The following is a 22123-nucleotide window of genomic DNA, read 5'->3' as shown; positions in this document are numbered from 1 at the left end:
ATACTTATTTATCGGGTGATCAGACTATCGAGGTCAGCATTAAAATCAACACTACTGGATGCTCAACATGTAAATGGGAAATGTGCCACCAACAACTTGATAATATATGGGGACAGAATGATCATAATAACAATGAAAACAGGTCAGTAAATGAGCTCGCATAGTCAATTGGCATTTGTTAACAGGACAAAATACCGTAAGTCTTTCTAAGATGACTTATCGTCTCCTATATCTCATATGTGCGGTGTTCCTCATACAGAATTTAGAGACCATTCCCAGAAATATAGCCTGGTGCTTATGGCTCCATGAATCTCCAAGCTGTAGTAAGTGACCCATACAATACGCTACACATAGGAATACAGAAGTACCACAAGGCCCTCCGATGTCACATGGAGGCATACGTTTATCTGGTAGATTGCTGCCATATCTGATATGCTGCCATGCTCCATCTCTTCTCTTCTAGGGAGAGTATCACTGCACATACAATGGCCCATTGGAACAGGTATGTGTAGCCACTGATCACTACTGAACAGGATCTGATAGAGCTTTCCTTCCTTGGTATAGGGGCATCCCAACTCTCCACTGATGTTGGATAAGACAAGAGTCAGGCAGTAGGATTCCCACTGCACAGTGTTGTATTCTTAGGGAGGACAAGACATCTTCAGAGCTATTTGGCAGTAGCCCCTATACCAACTGCGTATACTGAGCTGAACTGGGCGTACATGTACTGTACACAGGAATCTTGTTGGCCAAATCTAGTGTTTGCTGACAGCTATCCAATATATATGGCCTGACTTGCTTTCATGTATTAACATTGAAGGTAACAAGTCTCATAGTCTCATCATAGACATCCTAGGCCATATATTCTGGGAATGCATGTATTTAGTTTTTTCATACAGCCAGGTACAGTTACCTTATGCTTGTGGATCCACAAGTAACTCCAGCAAGGAGGGAGAAGGCGTAAACTTCAGCAACTTCAATCAATGGGCTATATCCTCGTGTGTCCAAACGGTCTGGATTAGCAAGACTACAGAGTATGTCGTAAAACAGTATGCGGCTCTCTTCACTGAGAACTTGAATTTCCCCATCACTTACTACCTGACAAGGAAAATTATCCAGAATTTAGTCCAGTCCGGCTCAGGTGGAAATAGAAATACTCAAATTACATGACTAGTCATAGAAAAGAGTAAAGTCAGATTTTGTCATTTTGGGAAAGATAACCATGGCAGACTCACAAGCATGGACTCACCAATGCCAGTATATCTACTTGTGCTGCGGGGAATAGATTTATCAACAGGGTGCACGCTTAGCCCAAAAACAAGAGGACAAACCACATCCACCACTTAGTGGAAACATTTTTACAATACAGGTTGTACTTAATCTAAATGTCTCAAACTTTCTATAACTTGGATGATAAAAAGTCAACGCTGCAATCAGTTTAAACACAATCAATACATTTGCAAATCTTTCAGTATAGCTGTAAATCCATGCTTTCCTTCACAGAGTACATGACAAAAACAGGAAGCCTGCAGCCATCACTAATTGGAGCTCTCTGCAAGTGAATTTCTACAAATCTCAGTAAAGGGTTGACACTGATTTTTAGGATTGCTACATCTAATAGATAACATTACACTTCTAGCCTTCTTCGTCTCTGAAGGCTTTCTGCATAAACTCCCACAGAAGCATTGCATGGCCTATAAGTTTTCTTCTCAGACTTGGCACTCTCCTCAAGCAGAAACATTACCCCTTAGGTCTGTCACCCAACCTATCCAATACTTTTACTTTGCACTGATGAGGGGCAAACATCCCAAAACTCATATCTAAGAATGGAGTTCTGGTTTGGCTCCTTAACCGAAGTCAAGTGGCAACGCTCAGTAAAGAGTCGATATTGACTTTTAGGACTGCTGCTCTCAATAGATGGCACTAGAGTCCATGCCCTCTTTCTCTCTGACAGCAGCATTATTTCTTTTTTTTTATTTCATTGACAGAGTGGTAACACTAGTGTATGTTCCCTTCCTGTAGTAGTATATTTACCAGTCGTCGTCTTCTGCTGTTCTCGGTGCCGCTCCGGTCCTGTTTTGCTAGTTGTGACTAGACAGATTACTCCATTGATTGCTGATCGGACCAGAAGTAATTTCTCAGTGTAAGTCTTACATTGAGAGCTTGAGACTGTTAGCTCTGAGTTTCGGTCAGTCAAAAGTTGCAGTCACAAGATGGCGGAACAGAACCAAAGCTGCACCAGGAAGAGTAGATAACAGGGGCTGGTGAGAATTTTAAGGAAAATGTGGTATGTAAATGTAGATCTATATGAACAGTACAATTAAATCATAAACAAAGTAATACTGGGATCACATTGTACATTTGTATTTTTACCTTTTCCAGGATACTCATAGTGGCACCAAGTTGTTCCTGTGTGAATTCTGCACCGACCTTATTGTTAAGGGTCTGAAGAACCCTGTTCACAATAACTTCATCGTAGGGTTGATGGAGTTGGTCAACTAATCCCCAGGTAGACTGAGAAGTTGAGTCTGACAAAATGGTGATATTGGCGGTCCCATATTGTTTATCTATTTTGGCACCTCCGGTGGGATTCACAAGTAAAACCTGAAATCGCTTTGGATAAGGATTGAGTGATGCAGTTTCTGGTGTAAGAGTGACATCCAGAACAAGGTTTTTTTGTCCTGGATGAAACGTAAGTTTTCCTTCTGAACCTGTAAAATCTCGTCCTGCAACGGCCGTATAAATCACGGTATGTCCAATCACTTCAGATCTTTGCAGTTCCTTAAGAAATACAAATCAACCAATCATTGTTACACATCGGACTGAATTACCATTAGACCTAGTTCTATACACTGACAATTACACAGCCCTAGTTCATTTTATTAGATAGGATAGTGCGCATACTTATTTTCAATGCATGAAGTTGCAGCTGCACACAGGAGCGTCCAAAATATGCAGAAATGGAAAAATTTGTGAGATTTTCTGCAAATGTGACTACTCATCACAGGAAAGTGGTGCAGATGTTAGTCATACATTATAAAATCACTTGTTTAATGTAAATCTTTCACCAATCCGCTTGCGAGAGATAACTGCGCCAGGGCGAAGCTGCTCAACAATATGCAATTTACAGACTCTGTGATAAAAGAAGCTCCACTACTGCCCCTCTAGGACCATTCCCAATTATTCTGAAACTTATTCTGAAAAGCTACCTTCCAATTACTTCTCAAATTTAGGAAGCAGGAGAAGTTTGTATTCCAGTGAATGTGAAAAATATTCATATCTTCTGCGATGCATATGTCTTACAGAAAAGCTAGTGATTATTTTGCACCCAATGACAAACTTAGGCTTCACTAGAACATTATAACAAACTCACCATTATGATATATGCAAAAGAAATGGACTGGTAAGAAACAGGCTGTCTGGAGATTTGCAGACTGATTAACGTTGTCTTCTTGTGTGTAACAGCCACTCGAGACCCCACAGCGAAGAAGATCAGACCACGAGGGGAGTCGCTTTCAATGATTATTATTTTGGCAAATCTAGTGCTGCCATTTATTAATGCACCAGCACTTACATCATATAGCTCGATGAAGAAATATGTCTCAAATTCTGGCACCTGTGCAGCAAATATATAAGGAATACCATTTAGAATAAATATATAAATATATATATATATATTATATATATACACTCACTGGCCACTTTATTAGGTACACCTGTCCAACTGTGTGTTAAGACTTAATTTCTAATCAGCCAATCACATGGCGGCAACTCAGTGCATTTAGGCATGTAGACATGGTCAAGACAATCTCCTGCAGTTCAAACCGAGCATCAGTATGGGGAAGAAAGGTGATTTGAGTGCCTTTGAACGTGGCATGATTGTTGGTGCCAGAAGGGCTGGTCTGAGAATTTCAGAAACTGCTGATCTACTGGGATTTTCACGCACAACCATCTCTAGGGTTTACAGAGAATGGTCCGAAAAAGAAAAAAAATCCAGTGAGCGGCAGTTCTGTGGCCGGAAATGCCATATTGATGCCAGAGGTCAGAGGAGAATGGGCAGACTGGTTCGAGCTGATAGAAAGGCAACAGTGACTCAAATTGCCACCCGTTACAACCAAGGTAGGCAGAAGAGCATCTCTGAACGCACAGTGCGTCGAACTTTGAGGCAGATGGGCTACAGCAGCAGAAGACCACACTGGGTACCACTCCTCTCAGCTAAGAACAGGAAACTGAGGCTACAATTTGCACAAGCTCATCGAAATTGGACAGTAGAAGATTGGAAAAACGTTGCCTGGTCTGATGAGTCTCGATTTCTGCTGCGACATTCGGATGGTAGGGTCAGAATTTGGCGTAAACAACATGAAAGCATGGATCCATCCTGCCTTGTATCAACGGTTCAGGCTGGTGGTGGTGGTGTCATGGTGTTGGGAATTTTTTCTGGGCACTCTTTGGGCCCCTTGGTACCAATTGAGCATCGTTGCAACGCCACAGCCTACCTGAGTATTGTTGCTGACCATGTCCATCCCTTTATGACCACAATGTACCCAACATCTGATGGCTACTTTCAGCAGGATAATGCGCCATGTCATAAAGCTCGAATCATCTCAGATTGGTTTCTTGAACATGACAATGAGTTTACTGTACTCAAATGGCCTCCTCAGTCACCAGATCTCAATCCAATAGAGCATCTTTGGGATGTGGTGGAACGGGAGATTCGCATCAGGGATGTGCAGCCGACAAATCTGCGCCAACTGTGTGATGCCATCATGTCAATATGGTCCAAAATCTCTGAGGAATGCTTCCAGCACCTTGTTGAATCTCTGCCACGAAGAATTGAGGCAGTTCTGAAGGCAAAAGGGGGTCCAACCCCTTACTAGCATGGTGTACCTAATAAAGTGGCCAGTGAGTGTATATTATATGATAAGCAGTGAGGTCAGAAATGTTCAGTTCTGAGGTTCCTCCATGGTTTAGGATTTCTTGACAACTAGCTTGCCATGTGCTACAACTGGCTGTCATAGGCATGTGACATGATATGTTAATGGTCATTACGTCACTACCATGTGAAACAGCAATGATGGAAGCAGTGGACCATTGTAGAGGAAACAGTATTTTCATGGCTAATTAGATTCAATGTAAATATCCTTACTTCCTGACATCTGGAAGAGTAATGAGTCTTCCAAAATCCACAACTCAAATAAACTTTGGTCATACAGAGTATTTCAAGGAGTTTTTGGATTGGAAACTCCAAATTGTCCTCAAAATCTCAAAATTATACAAAAATGTTGTTTTGGCTCATTTTTGTGCTCCAAAATAATCAGCAAAAAGACTCTTTGTGCACATAGTCTTCTTGCAGTAGAAGTTTGGCTGCTTAGTGCAGCCTGGTAGCAATGGTCTTTATACACAGTAAAACTGCTGTTTTTAAAGAACTTCAAGGAACTCTATTGAGATACCACATGCACAAAAGGAACAAGTTACCTGACAAGTTCAGCTCAACTGCATATCTAAAGTTGTAAATATTCGCCAAAGGGAGAAATGAGGGTGTGCTATTATTATTGTGATCATAATTAAAGGCCTTCAGCTCGATCTCGCTCCATGTCGACTTGATGGATGAACCTGTGAATTCCTTCCCGGTAGCACAGCAAACCTTCATTTCTCTCTTTGGGACATATCAACAATCTAGCCTACCAGCAGAGCAGCAGTACCTGGATTATTATTATCTAAAGCTAGTCAAGTGCTGTGGTTTCACAGCATCACAAGATGAGTGCAAAAAACACATGATAAAAGTGTATGCTATTTGGTTAATGCCCTATGTGTGCTTTTTGTCTATCCCTAGTCTAAAAGTTGTAAATAGATATCCAGTTCTGTTACCTACAAATATAGAGCCTCAGTCTTCTAATCTGTGCAATTTTACCATCAACTTCTAGAGAAACAAAAAGATGGACTGCTTGCAATTACCAGGATCTTAGTTTTCATACATGGGGAACACTATGAAAATATTGTCTCCATAAGTAGGAGGTTTGGGTGCTGGCATTAATATGAACAAACTTCTGAAGGAAATTTGCTATCACTACTATTTTCTTTACTTTAGTACATTTGCAAAATGCAGCGACAGCTAAGCTTCTATCAACCCAGGATGAAGACTAAAAGAAATCTGTGAGCTGATTCATACTTCCTGTACCATGAGAAGCATGAATCAGACACTGGCTGTTATTAAACCATGCATGTTTCATTCTGAAATGTTGAAAAAAGGCGGCCGGGGACAATGCGAGTGGAATGAATATTTTTAGTGGTTGGCTTCTTGCCAACCCACTTCCCTAGACAGACAGGCCACTCCCTATGTGTAGGTAAGAAAAAACTGTCAGAGGGAGAGCGGTTGGGAAAAGCCACAAGGGATTGACTTCTTGGACTATTCATACGAGTAATATCGTGTCCAGACTTTTCAACATACTTGGCTACAAAAATATAGACAGTGTCTCATCCATGCTGTTCTTCGTTCAGGAGGCATGAACCTGCTGACAGGTCCCTCTTAAGCTTTATCTTTAGCCCAATATGCAAATATTCAGACCAAAGCTGGTTTGTTTCCATCTTCTGGCACCAGCATTTAAACACATCCCTAAATATATGTCTTCATGTTGTCCAAAAAAACTGAAGTAAAGGGGGATGTTTGCCGAATGACCCCAATATAAGACCTGCTAGAAGAGTGGATAGAGGCATATTTATCCATGTACCCTTCTTAGGTACTGCGGCCCCAATGATTTCTTGTGGCCTTTTCTAATGAAAAGTTCTCTAAGTCAGTAACGATCAAATGGACATTTTTTTAATTCTGATCAGAACAAATTATATTCATAAAGGGAAGTATTAAAATTTGTAAAAATGTCATGTCATCCACTATAAAAGGTGCAAAATGAAGGTTTTTTTTTTTACAATTTCTAGTGTTTGTCACATTCCAGGAACACGCTTGCTAGGCTGAGCACTCTGTCTGCTCCCATGAAATCAGCCTTCACCAGTTTCTCAGCACTGACCTTGTCCTCTTTTATTTCCACAGTAATTAAGCACTCTGTTTGTCCAGCAGTGCAGATGGTATATCCTGATACCGCCTGCAGTTCATTAACTAGGCTCACATCATCCTTGGAAAGTTCAACTGAAGTTTTATTAAAGGTTGCACGCCAATAGATCTTCACGTCTTCAAATGCCCTGAAGTCAAGAAATACATATTTACCAACAGAACTGGAAAAAGTCAATTTTCCGCAACATGAAAACAAAACCAACATGTTCCTAAAAAAAAAAAAAAAAATACTGGAGAACTCTAGCGGTACCCTAGACTCAGGCCAAGCACATTTTAGCATTAAGGGCCAAGAAAATGCTTTAGTTGCTATAAAGTCTGGGGTTACAGAAGATTAAAAAAAAGTTTTACAAAGTATGGAGCATATTTAGGTCGGTGGAGGTCTAACTTGTCACCTGCACTCATTATTTGGAGGAGATGTCCACTACTGGATAAACACTTTTAAATTGCCCAAAGTTTGTCACATAAGATATGAAAAAGTGTCCTTATTTCCTATGCCAGCACTGCTCCTTCTCTCTGAGCGCTGCATCTTGCAAACTTGTTTATGTCAAATAAACGCTGCAGACTATCAGCAGCCCTTGATGGGTAGCGGCCTTTACTGTTACATCAGATGACACAGTGACGGCTGCTGCCCATCAGCAGTTGTTGGTCGTTGGCTTGTCTGCAGCACTCACGAGTCACGAGACAAAAACAAGGTGTTACAGAACCACTCAGCACCCAGAATATGTTGTGCAGTTATATGTATATATAATAGGTTCCATGTGAGATGCATGTCCCTAATGTATCAGCAGTGTCCACCCTCCCCCTACCTTTGTAATTCCCACAGTAAACATACGCAGGCTCCGGCCACCTTCTGCTTTTGTAATGCATGTCTGGCCTGACGCTTGTCTATTGGCCGGCCCTCTGTATCTGTGTGATATATTCTGTGTCCTGTGAGTAAAGTGTTGTCAGACTGGAAATACATGGAGAAGCAGTGATCTTTTATATGCGCCCATGCACTCAGAGGAATTCTAGCCAGTGTCCTTCATTCAGACTCCAGTCAACGCAGAGCGGACCTCCGAAAACACGGGGTGGTACTGAAAGAGGTACCCCAGCTTGGAAGACCCCGTTACACAAGGCCCTTAAAGTGCCAAGGGACACAGCGCTCAGAGTGGAGGAACCGTGCCCGCTGTATGTTTTTTTCTAAGTTTATTCAGCACACTGTTAGAATTCACAAGAGGTCGTCCGATAGTGGCTGTATCCCCTCTATTATTTACTAGGTACAGCTCTGTATATTTCGCAGTGGTTATTCTGATTACACAGTGTGTGAATGTGTACATAGCAAAGAGCCTCACATGCGTTATATTATTTACCCATTGAAAACAGGAGCATGAAATAAAGCACACAGCCGGGTGATCTGCATAGACAAGCATTAGCAGTAAGGTTTGTGAAGAGCACACCAATGACTTGAAAAATGTCACTGCTCTAGGATCCACCTTTGTCACTTTGTAAAACTTCTGACATGTGACCGTTGCCTCAATCAAATGTAAGTGCTATTTGACATGATTCAGGATGGGCTTTGTCTTTGGCCCGTCCTGGTCAGACAGGGGTTAATTGTTTCTGCCTCTCTCTGGCAGAGGGCGGCTATTTAATGCTCACTTGACCTAGGTCCAGTCTCAGTTATACTCCTGCCGTCGGCTGAGTTAGTTGACCTCGTGCGTACGTGTGCCTTGTGCCTGATATCTTGCTTGCTTGTTTGGTTTTGATCCGGTTCTGTCCCTGTTACGAGTTCTGCCTGTTCCTCTTGTACTGCGCTACCTCTCTGTGTATGACCCACTGCCTGTGACTTGACTATTCTCTGCTCGTCCCTCTGGTACCGCACAGTCCTCTCCGTGTACGAACCCTCGCTTGTCTGACCTGCGTTTTCCTCTACTACAGTTTCCCTGCAGTAGGTACATTATATCATCTGCAGCAGTAGGACGCTAAGCCCCGCCCCCTGCAGTTACATGATCTAGGTCCTGGGACTCCTTACTATTTTCAGTGCCGCAGGTCCTGTCTGCTTGAACAGTCACTACTGTATTGGACCCCGCGCTCTCCCACAGTGGGGTCAAGTCACCCTGCTCGGCGTGGCAGTTTGCCGACGCTGACAGGGTCCTGACATTTGAGTCCTGACACTATTACTGTGAAGGGAAACACTGGATGAAGTGGTGTAAAGCTGACCACCACTAGCATCAGGAGCAGATGAAACATGGTCCTTTCTATCTGGAGGTCTGACAAGCGAATCTAGGTTTGGAGGTTAAAGAAGTCCCCATGGACCTTTTTTTTCCAATAACTTTTTGTAATGTAATGTCATTGTATTAATGTACTCACCTACTTCCATTTTGTCCGGTATCCAGCGCTGTTCTGGTCCCCTTTTGAGTGACGTCATTGCAGTTCAGATTCTTCAGGTCACACTGCACTTTGAATGACCCGGAAGTGACAATGTACAGTGTAAGTCTATGGAGTGTCAGAACGAGGCCCTATAGACTTACAGTGTAACAGACACTTCCGGCTCACGGATAGGGCACAGAGTGAGCCAGAAAGTGTGAAAAGCAGCATCATCACTGAAAAGAGGAGCAGAACAGCACTAGATCCCGGAAAAGATGGCGGCAATGAGAATATTAACACACTGACACTACACTACATGCACATATACACAGATTTAGCGGAAAAAAGTTCATGGGAGGCTTTTTTTAACTTAGTACTTCCTACCGGAATGTATAGTACTTGCTTTAAAATTTGGTCACAGGGAATAGTGGTGCGAGGCTGTTTTGAGACGTTTTTGGGAGGTCCTTTTTTCCAGTCAGGGGAAATGTTAATACTGCAGAATGCAAAGCCATTTTGGGCAATTATGAACCAGATCTTATCATCTAACATCAGTGTCTGGTCTCCTAAATGCTCTTTAAGTTGAATGGAGTTCTTCACAGAAAAGTATTATATAAATACCCTCTTTTTGTTACACAGTAAAGAGCACAGAGTATGTCACTGCTACGTCTACCCAGAATACATAGAGGACGACAAACCACTATATTCCAGAATATAATTTTAGGACTCTTTTTTGGATTAAAAGAGCAGTAGGCAGCATTTTAAGAGGGAAACCAGAGGTAGTGAAATGATAGGACACTAATCAACAATGAAATGATATCTATAGTGAGCTGATCTGTTGTTCATTGCAGAGAAATCAATACTTGGAAGTGCACTTATGGTCCATGGCTTCAGTTCTTCCCGCTAAGCTGTTTGATAGACAGTTGAGATAGAAACTTTTCTTTGTAGCTAATGTCACAGAAAGAGAAGGAAGAGCCATGGTTGCAACAGCCAGTGCATGCACAGTCCAATTTACAAATGAATAAAAGTACAGTAAGTAAAGGATCGGGGCGACATAGGTATCGTTCCAATTGTGGGACAATGGCACATACATTACTACACAGATAAAACCTTGCTGACAGGTTCTCTTTATCTGACACTTCAAGAAAAGGAAAAATATTGTATATCGCTGTGTAATAGAGCAAATTTCTCAAACCTGTTTACTTGTCTGGATACTCTTAACTGAGTTGTCCTATCTGACGAATCTTCATCAAGCACAAGGCCATCTATTGACTCTATAGAAAATCCCAAGATGCCATTTTGTATGTCATTTCCTGAAAGATGAAGCAGACCTGTCACTTACAAAGTATCACCCTTCAGACTTCATTCAGATGTCCGGTTTTTTTTTGCATAACAGAACAACGGATCAGTTTTGATCAATTTTCTTTTTTTATGTTGTTCCATGTGTCGATTTTTGTCATTGCAGGCGTCTATATGCCTTTCAAACAAAAAAAAAAAGTTTACAAAGGTTTTCCTTCGGCTACAACGTAAAATAAAATATAAAATATAGCATTCTTCATTGAGCTGCAGCGGGGCCATGAGCCTTGTAGAGGCTGTAATGTGAATCTAATGAAAAACATGAATATCACTTTATAATTGTTTGACATGGTTGCAAAAACTGTAGTCTATTGGCAAGAACCATAATTGAAGCAGATAAATTCCATTAACTCTTGATGTATTCATCTAAAACGGTTTCCATCTTTGTGGTCAAATTTATCACAGATAAGCAGATTTCGTACAGCAGAGTCATGCGGTGAAGTAAGTGCACATTAGTCCTTAGCAATCATCTAAGTACAGATAAATAATATCAGCCACTTTAGATAAACTGACTGCTACATGTCACCATGCTGAGACAGCAGACCCCAAACTTGAACCTGCCTCTATTAAACTCATGATAAAAATGGACAGAATATCAGAATATTCCTTGCATGCTTGAATAAAGCATATGAGTAGAGGCACGGTAATTCTGGTCACATGGAGTTTTCAGTTATACATGATTTCACATATTTTATAAACGCAACATAGTAAAATGTTAAAATGGGAATATATCCTCTGATGTCTCTGATGTGGGAGATGTAGGCAGACATAACACACTGAGTGTTATCTTGTGTAGATCTCAAACCTTTGCTGGTCTAGAATTAGATATTTCAGCCAAACTCCATTGCTTAACTTTGTGCCTTTTGATGATCTATTGGGTATATCTGGTTAGGTGAACTCAAGACAGTGTCGCTGTGATTGTGAAACCAAACAGTTTATGGCTGTGTCCTGTAAATCAATCTTACACATGATGTGCATAACCCAATGGGTTATTCCTGGAAGAGCTTCCTTTCTAATTTAAGATGTATTGGTAAGAAACACATACTTAAAAGAAGTTGAAGATCTAGAAATGATTTTAAGTATGGGAAAATTTCAGACCAAATTCAATGTAAGCTTCCACTTCCGATACACAATTTGGTGCATTAAACGTGAACTAGGAGTTGATCTGCCCATTGATCTACTAGGCCAGTGCTTCCCAACCCCAGTCCTCATGGCCCCCAACAGATCATGTTTACGGGATATCCTTAGTGTTGCACAGATGATGGAATTATTATCAAGGCATCAGAAATTGGCTCAGGTTCTCTCACCTGCACAATGCTAAGGAAATCCTGAAAACATGATCTTTTGGGGGTCATAAGGACTGGAGTTTGGATATCACTAGTAATGTTCTATCCGAGCATGCTCAGATACTATCTGAGTACTTTGTGAGAGTTAGGAAAATATGTTCAAGTCCCTGCGGCTGCATGTTTTGCGGCTGTTAAGGCCCCGTCACACATTGTGACTCACCAGCGATCCCGACAACGATATGAACTTGTCAGGATCTCTGGTGTGTCGCTACATGATCGCTGGTGAGCTGTCAAACAGGCAGCTTCACCAGCGATCAGGACAGCGACACGTGGGTAACAAGCGACGCACGGCGCTTAGTTGCCCGCAGTGTACGTTAGATACCAGCGCACTGGTGCAGGGAGCTGGTAACCAAGGTACACATCGGGTTTCTAAGCACCGCGCCGCGTTACCAGCTCCCTGCACCAGCACGCTGGTATCTAACGTACACATCAGGCTTCTAAGCGCCACGTGGCGCTTAGAAACCCGATGTTTACCTTGGTTACCAGCTCCAGCTCGCTGATCTCCCGCCCCCGCCTGCCACACGCAGCGATGCGTGCTGGCCAGCGGGAGACCAACGATCAAAAAAATGTCCTGGCCATTCCAGGACGATCAGCGATACACGGCAGGGGGGCCTGTCGCTGATAAGTGTCACACACAGCGATCTTGCTGGTGAGATTGCTGCTGCGTCACAAAACTTGTGACTCAGGAGCGATCTCGCTAGTGAGATCGCTGTGTGTGATGGGGCTTTAGACAGCCGCAACACGTGTGGAGATTATCTGTTTGTTTAGGCATATTATCTGAGCATACCCAAGGTACTCGGACAACACCCGAGCTGTACTGGACACTAATTGAGAGAAGTGTGTTGGTGTTGCACCTGATATTAGAGCACCCTGGGGTCCACAAACTTGCCCCTATCTCTATGTATTTTTTTTATTTTGTTTTTCCATTGTGGCATATATAATTGTCATATGCCCTTAATTGCATTATTTCTGCCTGATTCCCCTACCATACTTGCTTGAGACCTTTAATGTGCTGCTACCATTTGCCTTTAACTTCTGTGATAACTTTTCATTCCCACTCCACTCTCAGAAACTTTCGCCTGTTTCTCAGACATTTTTGCATCTTTAGGATGTTTTTAGATTTGCTCTTCATAGTTTATCGATTCTGGTATTATTCCACCATGTACTTCATCAGCTCAAGATTATATTGCATTTAAGGAAAAATTAAAGACATTGGAGAAAAGGTTATGTGATATACAGTAGTTTCTGGGGGGGCACTTCAGTTGTCAGAAGGATATTCCAAGATAAATTGACAGGTTGTTGTCATGAATGATGATAAAAAAACAAAGTTTTAGTAAAAAGTTTTTAGAGTGCTGTACTGATGATACCACAGCTGACAATCATAAAATATGTTAAAAAAGAAAAGACGGAAAACACAACACGTTTCAGCTAATATAGCCTTCATCAGGCCAATCATCACAAATCCTCTGCATGTTTGCGCTCAAACTAATGTTCAAATGTATAGGTATAAGCATCTCCTTCAAGTATAAAGTTACTCAAATATATTCATCCCAGAATATACATCAAATTCATTCTTCTGAATGAGGACTAATTTTAACCATAAGACAAAAAAGATCACGATATAATACATACAGAAATGTTAGACTGTAACCTCAGGCAATCCTCTCGAAAATTTCAAGAGATGTTCTTTTAAAAACAAACGCACCTTATTAAAGAGTGAAACATTTGAATGAAGAGTTATATTCATGATAGAACTACGGGATTCCCTGTGACATCACTTTGATACCTTCTCCATAAAGACCCCATATTAAAACAAATTATCCCACCTAGACCGATCGTAACGTTTCGAAGAGGCAAAACGGTGAAGAATTGCATTGCACCTAGTCTCTTGAAAAATAATGAAAGTAAAAATGAAAATTGTGCCGATACCATAGAACATACCATTGGTAAGGGGAAAAGTTGTAAGATGACTAATTATGGAGCGTTTAAGTGTGGGAACATGGTGCCGTTGTTGAAAATTTATTAATCATGGGGCAGAATCTATTAAAGTAAAAAACACTAAAATCATATACAACCTTGATCACAAACTATCGTGTGAGTCAGACTTTGTTGTGTACGCAGTCACATGTGGTCGTGGTCTTTTATATGTGGGCCGTACCACACAGAATGGCCATTGTATCAGAAAAGGGAATTTGAAACAAAGTCTATCTAAATGTCACGTGGCCCGTCCTGTGTGACATGACCAGCAGGCCGGTAACTAAAACAACAAGACGCGGCACGTGATACTGTCCTGTGTGACACGGCCCGCAGGCCGGTAACTAAAACAAAAAGACACAGGGAAAGGGGAAACAGATACAACGGTGGGCCCTGCGATAGTGAAAGGGGTCGTGGAGACCTCCTGCATTCCCCTGAGTCAGTGTCCCTAACGCTCCTAACGTTCCCTATGCCGGTTCCGCATCGGGCGCCGATCAGGAACCTGACGCCCTAGCACACCCTACACCTATCCCTTGCTAGGGAGCTGGGTGGCACAGACACTGGCCCCACCGCTGCACTAATACACACTAAGGAAAAACACAAACAGGGAAACACCACTTAGCTTTACTCTGTTGCACTTGCTCCTGGCAACAGAGTCCACCACCAGAATGCAGCTCTCCTCCTGAATCGCTGCCACCATGCTCTGTCAGAGCTACAAGGAAATCCTCTATGACTCCTTCCACACCAGGGCTAAGACAGTGCTGCAAGGAACGCTCTCCAGCTCCTTCCTCCACCAAGGATGGTTGAAATGAACACTATCACCAACACTGATTGCAACACCTGTGACTCTTTTATAGCAGAGCCAGAGCAATCACACCTGCATTATAATCATGTGCACTTAACTAAAGAAACCAGAGTGCAATGACGCTCACCACCACCGGGGGGCAAACTTAGAACAAACGACACCACAGTGCAATAATCCTAATGGCCACCGGGGGCAAAAACCAAACTTAAGCACAGCTTAAGAAAAAAAAAGGTTACCTGTGCTTTTTATCAGTCCTGATCCAGCATGGATCATGACACTAAAAATGTGACCTTGAAACATAACAAAGTTCAATTCTATACAAGTAAACCACTAGACCACTAGAAAAAATACCTGTTCATATAAGAAACAGAATATCAACGCTCAACAGGAAAAAGCGCCACTGGATGTATAGATTGCACAGTCTATATCAAGATAGACTCAATGAGGTTTTAGAACAAATATAGATGGTTGAATTTCTTTTGATTTCTTGTATCATAATTTACATTCTAATATCCAAAAGACCTAGTTATACATTTATTACCATAAATATATGATAATTAATCATTAGGATGGATTAACATGATGGATTTATAGTTAGGCCATCCTCATAAGACAGTCACACATAGGTGTACACCACCAACCAAATTTGAGTACAATAGAGATAAAGAGAAGATAATGTGTATCTAAAATTTAACCCTTATTCCATTTATTAAAATGAATGTAAAACCACTTTACATACATCCATTGAATGCATATTGGGTCACTAATGCTGTGAGTGACCTACTAGTTCCAATAGGCACAACTGTGTGAGAGCTATCTTTTTCAATTTAAAGGGGTTTTGATCATTGTCCCTATAATATATATATTGGTCAATTATATCCCCTGATTGTGAAAATATCACCAGAAAGAGCATATGCCAAACATATATATATATATGTATATATATATATATATGTTAGGAATCTGTGTCCTGCCATACTTATGCAGAGATCCAGATCCTCACATTTGTCTCCAGAGGCTAAGTCCTTTCAGCCAGCTTCTGAGCATGCTCCTGGAATGAGCTCCCATTGGAGTTCAGGAGTCAGGTGCTCAGGTCCTGCTCCTGATTCCATTGGTTCAGCTCAGGGCTCTGGAGATTTCCGGAAGGTCCCGGTCACTATAAAAAGTGCGCATGGCTGTTCCGCCATGCGCTAGTATTTTCATACTTGCTGCTGTGTGTTAGGTATTGGATGCTTGGACTGATGGATGACTTATTATGAAACCCCTTCCCTCTGATATTAAGATTGTGTGAGTGATTGGGCAGCCGCCAGTAGCAGCGCTAGCGCCAGCGCGCTCCAGCTATACCTTTTGCAGCAGTTAAGCGTCCTGCATTGCGCCAGCGTCCTTGCAGCGCCTTGCTTGCGGCTCTGTTCACGCCGCGCTGCGGTTGCAGCCTCCCGGGTGTTCGCAGTTGCGACACCTCGTACCTAATTTTTACAGTAGGTCTAGAGGGGATAGTCCTGGTGTTTAAGGCTATTTCTGTGACCTTTAATACCGTGTCCACATCCCTGAAGTCTGTGACCCTATACAGACTCCGCGGTATTTATGTTTTTGTTGGCAGCTCTGTGCATATAACAGAGTCTGCTTTTGTGCACTGTGTGCAGCTAAAACCCTGTGCACATTACCGCCTGAGTGCCCTGCCTCTTTTAGCAGCGGTTACCCCATCTACCGCACGGTGAACCCCGAGCGGTGAACGCACTTTATTTTAATTTTATTTAGTGCGTTCCACCGCTCATAACAATATATATATTAGCATAGATTGGCTCCTATTATTGGATTAATATGATGGTATAGAGGTCTGGTGACACTGTTTTATATGGATAAAAATATTTTTTGAGGTTAGAAAACAGCAGGTTATCAACTTACCATGCGTTACAAATGAAAACACATCAATCCCTCCCTATGAGGGCGAGTTTAAGTGATACCATGGAGAACCCAGTCCTGTTGACATAGGTCTATTTATCGCCCTAAATGTGCGGTCGTTTACCGTTGAGTAGAGCTCAAGGGGATAGATCCATATGAATATTTAGAGATCCGGTGTTGGGGTCCCATGTGAATAGATTTTGTTTTTGTTTGAAGATCAGAAAGCCCGGAGTAGAGCCCCAAAGGAATAGACAGCCCCCAAACATATATTGTCAGTGAGACAAGATTAGGCACAAATGCAGGCAGAAAATAGAGTGAGCAAATGATGGGGTCCAAACTGTCTAGATAGGACAGGACAGAAAAAGATACTGTCTGCAATCACGCAAAAACCCTAAAAAATCCAACACGTCTGATATACAAAAACACTGACGCCACACGACCTCTCCCCCGCTAGATCAGCATTCTGGTGTGAACTGGAAGCAAAGCAAAGATACTAATATAACAGGGGATCAGCAATACTGAACAGAATGACATAAGCTGTGACATTTGAGTGGGGTCCAGCACAAATCCCCGCAGGGAATAATGTTGAACCCACACAGCCAAGCAGAAAGCAGAGTAAGGAAAAAACTATATCAAATGCAAAAGATTCAGCAAACAAATGACTTATCTGAATGATGCAAGACCAAGGAGGAGAAAAAGCAGACTTCACAATGCACAGGAAGACAAACATGTCACCAGCAACAACTGAAGGAAGCTTGCTCACTTAAATCCTCCCAGTCTGTAACCCCTGACTTCCAATCATCGTCTTCAGGTGATAGACTTCTGTCAATACGACCAGCTCCACTACCCACTGTAACCACCAGAGGGAGCCCCAAGTCAGAAGTCAGATCAAGAGAGTTCACAACACATAGCCATGTCATTTTGAGCTTACAGCGTAGAAAACCTCTGCGACACACCCAACCATTTACCATAATGCCAGTCCCTAATTCACCATCATAATTATGCCTCCAAGCGCATCCTGAAGCGTATACACAGCGTCCCCTAGCTGTAACAGAGATTACTGCATCACAGGGGTATATATCCTCAGACACCTGATGAAGGCTATATTAGCAGAAACATGTTGTGTTTTCTTTTCTTTTTTAGCATATTTTATGATTGTCAGCTGTGGTACCATCAATACACCGCCCTAAAAACTTTTGAATAAAACTTATTTTTTTATCATCATTCATGAAAACAACTTGTTGATTTATCTTGGAATATCCTTCTGAGAACCGGAGCGCCCCCCAGAATCTCTATCACATAACCTTTTTTTATGTGGGAACAAATTTCTTTGGAAAGGAAAAATTTTCTCCATGGTCCACTGGAATGGCGCATACTGGTGATCGAATTCATGTGTTACACGAGCGGTGTCCAGTGTTGTGCCTAACTGCACAACCATTACAGGAGAATGAAATACTTTTCATTGTCCTTGACATGAATATACACTTACTACACTTAGACAGTGTTCTTTTTTTCTTCCTATCATTTTCCCTTTCCACACTTCTAGTGATTGACATTTGGAAAAATAAATTATAAATACTACCTGGAATAATAATGGCTGAAAATGAGGAATATCCACTTTCATCTTTTCCCTCAATTATCTGAGCCCCTCCTTGGGGATCTGTGAGGAGTACATAGAACATCTCCATACCCTCAGGTTCCTCATCATCTAATATCCGGAGGGACACTTCTGTTTCACTCTGTCCATCCAGCAGTGTGATGATCATAACCTGATCGTCAAAGTCTAAGCCTTCAGTAGCCCATGAATAATTTCTGGACCCATGGCTATGCTCAAAAGGAAGTCCCTGTAGACCATGTTGTGCCTTTTGAGCTCCAAAAGTTCTAAGCAAGACTTGGACGATGCCACTAGCACCATGGGTGCGCTTGATGTGAATGGTGACGATATTTAGAGCACTATGATTCGAGTCTTCATCAATATATGTAATGGCAGGTCCGATGCTTAACATCCCAGACATGAAATCATTTGCTAAAATTCGTATAGTTGAAAGACTAAAATCAGAATGTAATCGTGGTCTCTTATGGTACACATCAACGTCTTCTACAGATGTAAGGTTAACGTAAAATAGTTCATCCGATTCATACATTTTGTCATCCATTATGGAAACTTGTATTACAGAACTTGTCTGATATTTGCCAAATATCACTTCTCCGTTATCAATGGGCACATAATCTTCTTGTGGTTTGGCACTTCCTGAAATGGTCTGAAAAGTAACCCTTGTGCTGTTGCCATGGAAACCATACAAGCGTTGGACGTGGAGTGACACTGTCTGGTTGTCTTCTTGCACTACAATGTACTTTGCGTTAGGTGAAAATTGGAAAACTCCCATTGGTTCAAATTCTGCAAATGTGAACCCCTGTCTACAAAAAAAGAGAATAAAAGTGTAAGTGAGATAGTGGTAAATGAAAAGAACATTTATATTCTGAAGATATCTCATTAAAAGAAATATGTTATATGTGAGCGCAGCATGATATAGAGGCAGAGACCCTGTTACCAACATTGAGTGACTTCCTGGGCTTACTGCTGTAGTTTTGATAAAATTACTGTTTTATCATCAGAAGATTATGATTACAAGACTAGTAAAGCTGCTGCCATGCCATGTTGTCCTCCTTATTCATGATATCTATATAACCCTGCCCCCCACCACTGGTTGGCAGATTTTTGCCTATGCACAGTGTACATAGAGAACTGCTACATCTGCAGCAGATAAAACAAGGATTTTATGAAAACTGTTGCAAGCAGACCAGTAAGTGACGCATAGCTGGAATCAGGGTCCTTGCCCCCTACATTATGCTGCTCTTAGATGGTTATAATCAACAAAAAGATCCAATAAAATAAATCAATGTGCCTCACATATAATCCTTAACAAACCTATCTGTTTCATATGTAATTATAAAACAGAAACATGCACAATGTATCAGCAAAGTATGAAATTATTTTATTATTCCACATGGAAAATTTCTTTAAAATTATCATACATGACAAAAATAAATTATACAAGCCTAAATAACCTCTATGGCAGGACAAAAAGAGGCTATGAAATATTTAAAAATATGTGATTATACATATTCAAGAACGAACTGGTACTGGCCCTTTAATTATAGCCATTATAAATTAATAATAAAATGGTATCATTAACAATTGTATTAAAGCCTAGCAAGCCATAGCCAATACATATACATAATGAACAATGCTCTCAATGTGTTTCCTCAATATCTGGGCTCAGTCAGCGCATAATGATTATAATAGTAACTCACATATAAAGTTTCCTGTGCCATGCCCCCTGATGAAGAGGACGAAACGCGTGGCACAGGAAACTTTATATGTGAGTTACTATTATAATCATTATGCGCTGACTGAGCCCAGATATTGAGGAAACACATTGAGAGCATTTTTCATTATGTATATGTATTGGCTATGGCTTGCTAGGCTTTAATACAATTGTTAATGATACTATTTTATTATTAATTTATAATGGCTATAATTAAAGGGCCAGTACCAGTTCATTCTTGAATATGTATAATCACATATTTTTAAGTATTTCATAGCCTCTTTTTTTCCCGCCATAGAGGTTATTTAGGCTTGTATAATTTATTTTTGTCATGTATGATAATTTTAAAGAAATTTTCCATGTGGAATAATAAAATAATTTCATACTTTGCTGATACATTGTGCATGTTTCTGTTTTATAATTACATATGAAACAGATAGGTTTGTTAAGGATGCTCTTAGATGGTGTAGCAAAAACCTGGTGACAGATTAACTTTAAAAAGTAAGAAAGATCTCAGAACTACAGTATATTAAGCATAAAGGGGTAATAAGGAGTATACAAGGGCTCATAGTAAGATTAAGACGAAGCTGCCTTTCTCTAACACGTAGCACCAAATCTCCTGCCTCTCCATACATGTGATGGAGTTAAAATGTAAAGTGCAGACGAAATTCAAAGAGGAAGCAAAAATAATGGGCCAGAATGCATAAATAGGTGGATCGGGTGGGGACTTTATCTGACTACTGACAGATAAAGGAGAGAAATAGATGGATAGTTGACATGCAAAGAGGGGGAGAATAACAGGGGAACTAGACAGACCCATGATTAGATAACCGGGGTATCTAGCAATAGTGTGTGGGCCTGTCACATACTATTGCGCACATGAAGCCTGATTAAGGTCCAGGGTCGCCATCAGGGCATTACTGCCCTTACTGGCATATGGCGCCCCATGAGCAGAGAGGGCCCACATCGGGCCCCCTCTCTTCTGCTCACCGGGCCCCAGCGGCAGGATCCTGCGGCTTCACGAATTGATTGCGCATCCTCAGATGCACGATCAGTAAAATCCATTGCCGTATAGGAGATTCCTCCCGCCCGGCAACAGTTAACAGCCACTAGCCAATCACAGGCCGGCAGCTGATGTCAGCGGGCACGTCGCAGGCATATGGCATCACTGTCATACGCCGCAACGAAGGTCCGCGCCTCAGACACAGCCAGTGGAGGACATCGCTAGATCTCGGCCAGGTAAGGAAAAACGTTTTAATTTTTTTGCAAAGCCACGGTCTGGAGCTGCCTTATACACTATGGAGCTGCATTATACTATGGGGCTGCCTTATGCACTATGGGGATGTATTATACTATGGGGCTGCTGCCTTATACACTATGGGGCTGCCTTATACACTATGGGGCTGCATTGTACTATGGGGCTGCCTTATGCACTATGGGGGTGCATTTTACTATGGGGCTGTTGCCTTATACACTATGGAGCTGCCTTATGCACTATGAGGCTGCCTTATGCACTATGGGGGTGCATTATACTATGGGGCTGCTGCCTTATACACTATGGTGCTGCCTTATGCACTATGGGGGTGCATTATTCTATGGGGTTGCCGCCTTATACACTATGGGGCTGCATTATTCTATGGGGCTGCCTTATGCACTATGGCAGTGTATTATACTATAGGGCTGCTGCCCTATACACTATGGAGCTGCCTTATGCACTATGAGGGTGCATTATACTATGGGGCTGCTTTATGCACTATGGGGGTGCATTATACTATGGGGCTGCTGCCTTATACACTATGGGACTGCCTTATGCACTATGGGGATGCATTATACTATGGGGCTGCTGCCTTATACACTATGGAGCTGCCTTATGCACTATGGGGCTGCATTATACACTATGGGGCTGCCTTATGCACTATGGAGTTGCTGCCTTATACACTATGTGGCTGCCTTATGCACTATGGGGCTGCAGCCTTATGACCTATGGGACTATCTTATGCACTAT

General features: G+C 41.7%; 1 protein-coding gene across 1 annotated transcript in view; it reads right to left on the bottom strand.

Annotated features, from left to right (window-relative positions):
* The window catches only part of ADGRV1 (adhesion G protein-coupled receptor V1), a 732030-nt gene that overhangs the window by 256402 nt on the left and 453505 nt on the right, over positions 1–22123 (bottom strand). The window contains exons 75-80 of the mRNA XM_073580638.1: positions 18372–19207; positions 10602–10719; positions 7023–7194; positions 3374–3616; positions 2374–2781; positions 914–1098 (exon numbers count right to left, since the gene is read on the bottom strand). Of these exons, the coding sequence (XP_073436739.1) occupies positions 914–1098; positions 2374–2781; positions 3374–3616; positions 7023–7194; positions 10602–10719; positions 18372–19207 (1962 nt within the window). The remainder of the gene's footprint in view (positions 1–913; positions 1099–2373; positions 2782–3373; positions 3617–7022; positions 7195–10601; positions 10720–18371; positions 19208–22123) is intronic.

Source organism: Dendrobates tinctorius, unplaced genomic scaffold (genome assembly GCF_039654945.1).
Source record: "Dendrobates tinctorius isolate UK_male_01 unplaced genomic scaffold, ASM3965494v1 ptg000003l, whole genome shotgun sequence".
Taxonomy (NCBI): domain Eukaryota; kingdom Metazoa; phylum Chordata; class Amphibia; order Anura; family Dendrobatidae; genus Dendrobates; species Dendrobates tinctorius.
This window is presented reverse-complemented; position numbering and strand designations above follow the sequence as displayed.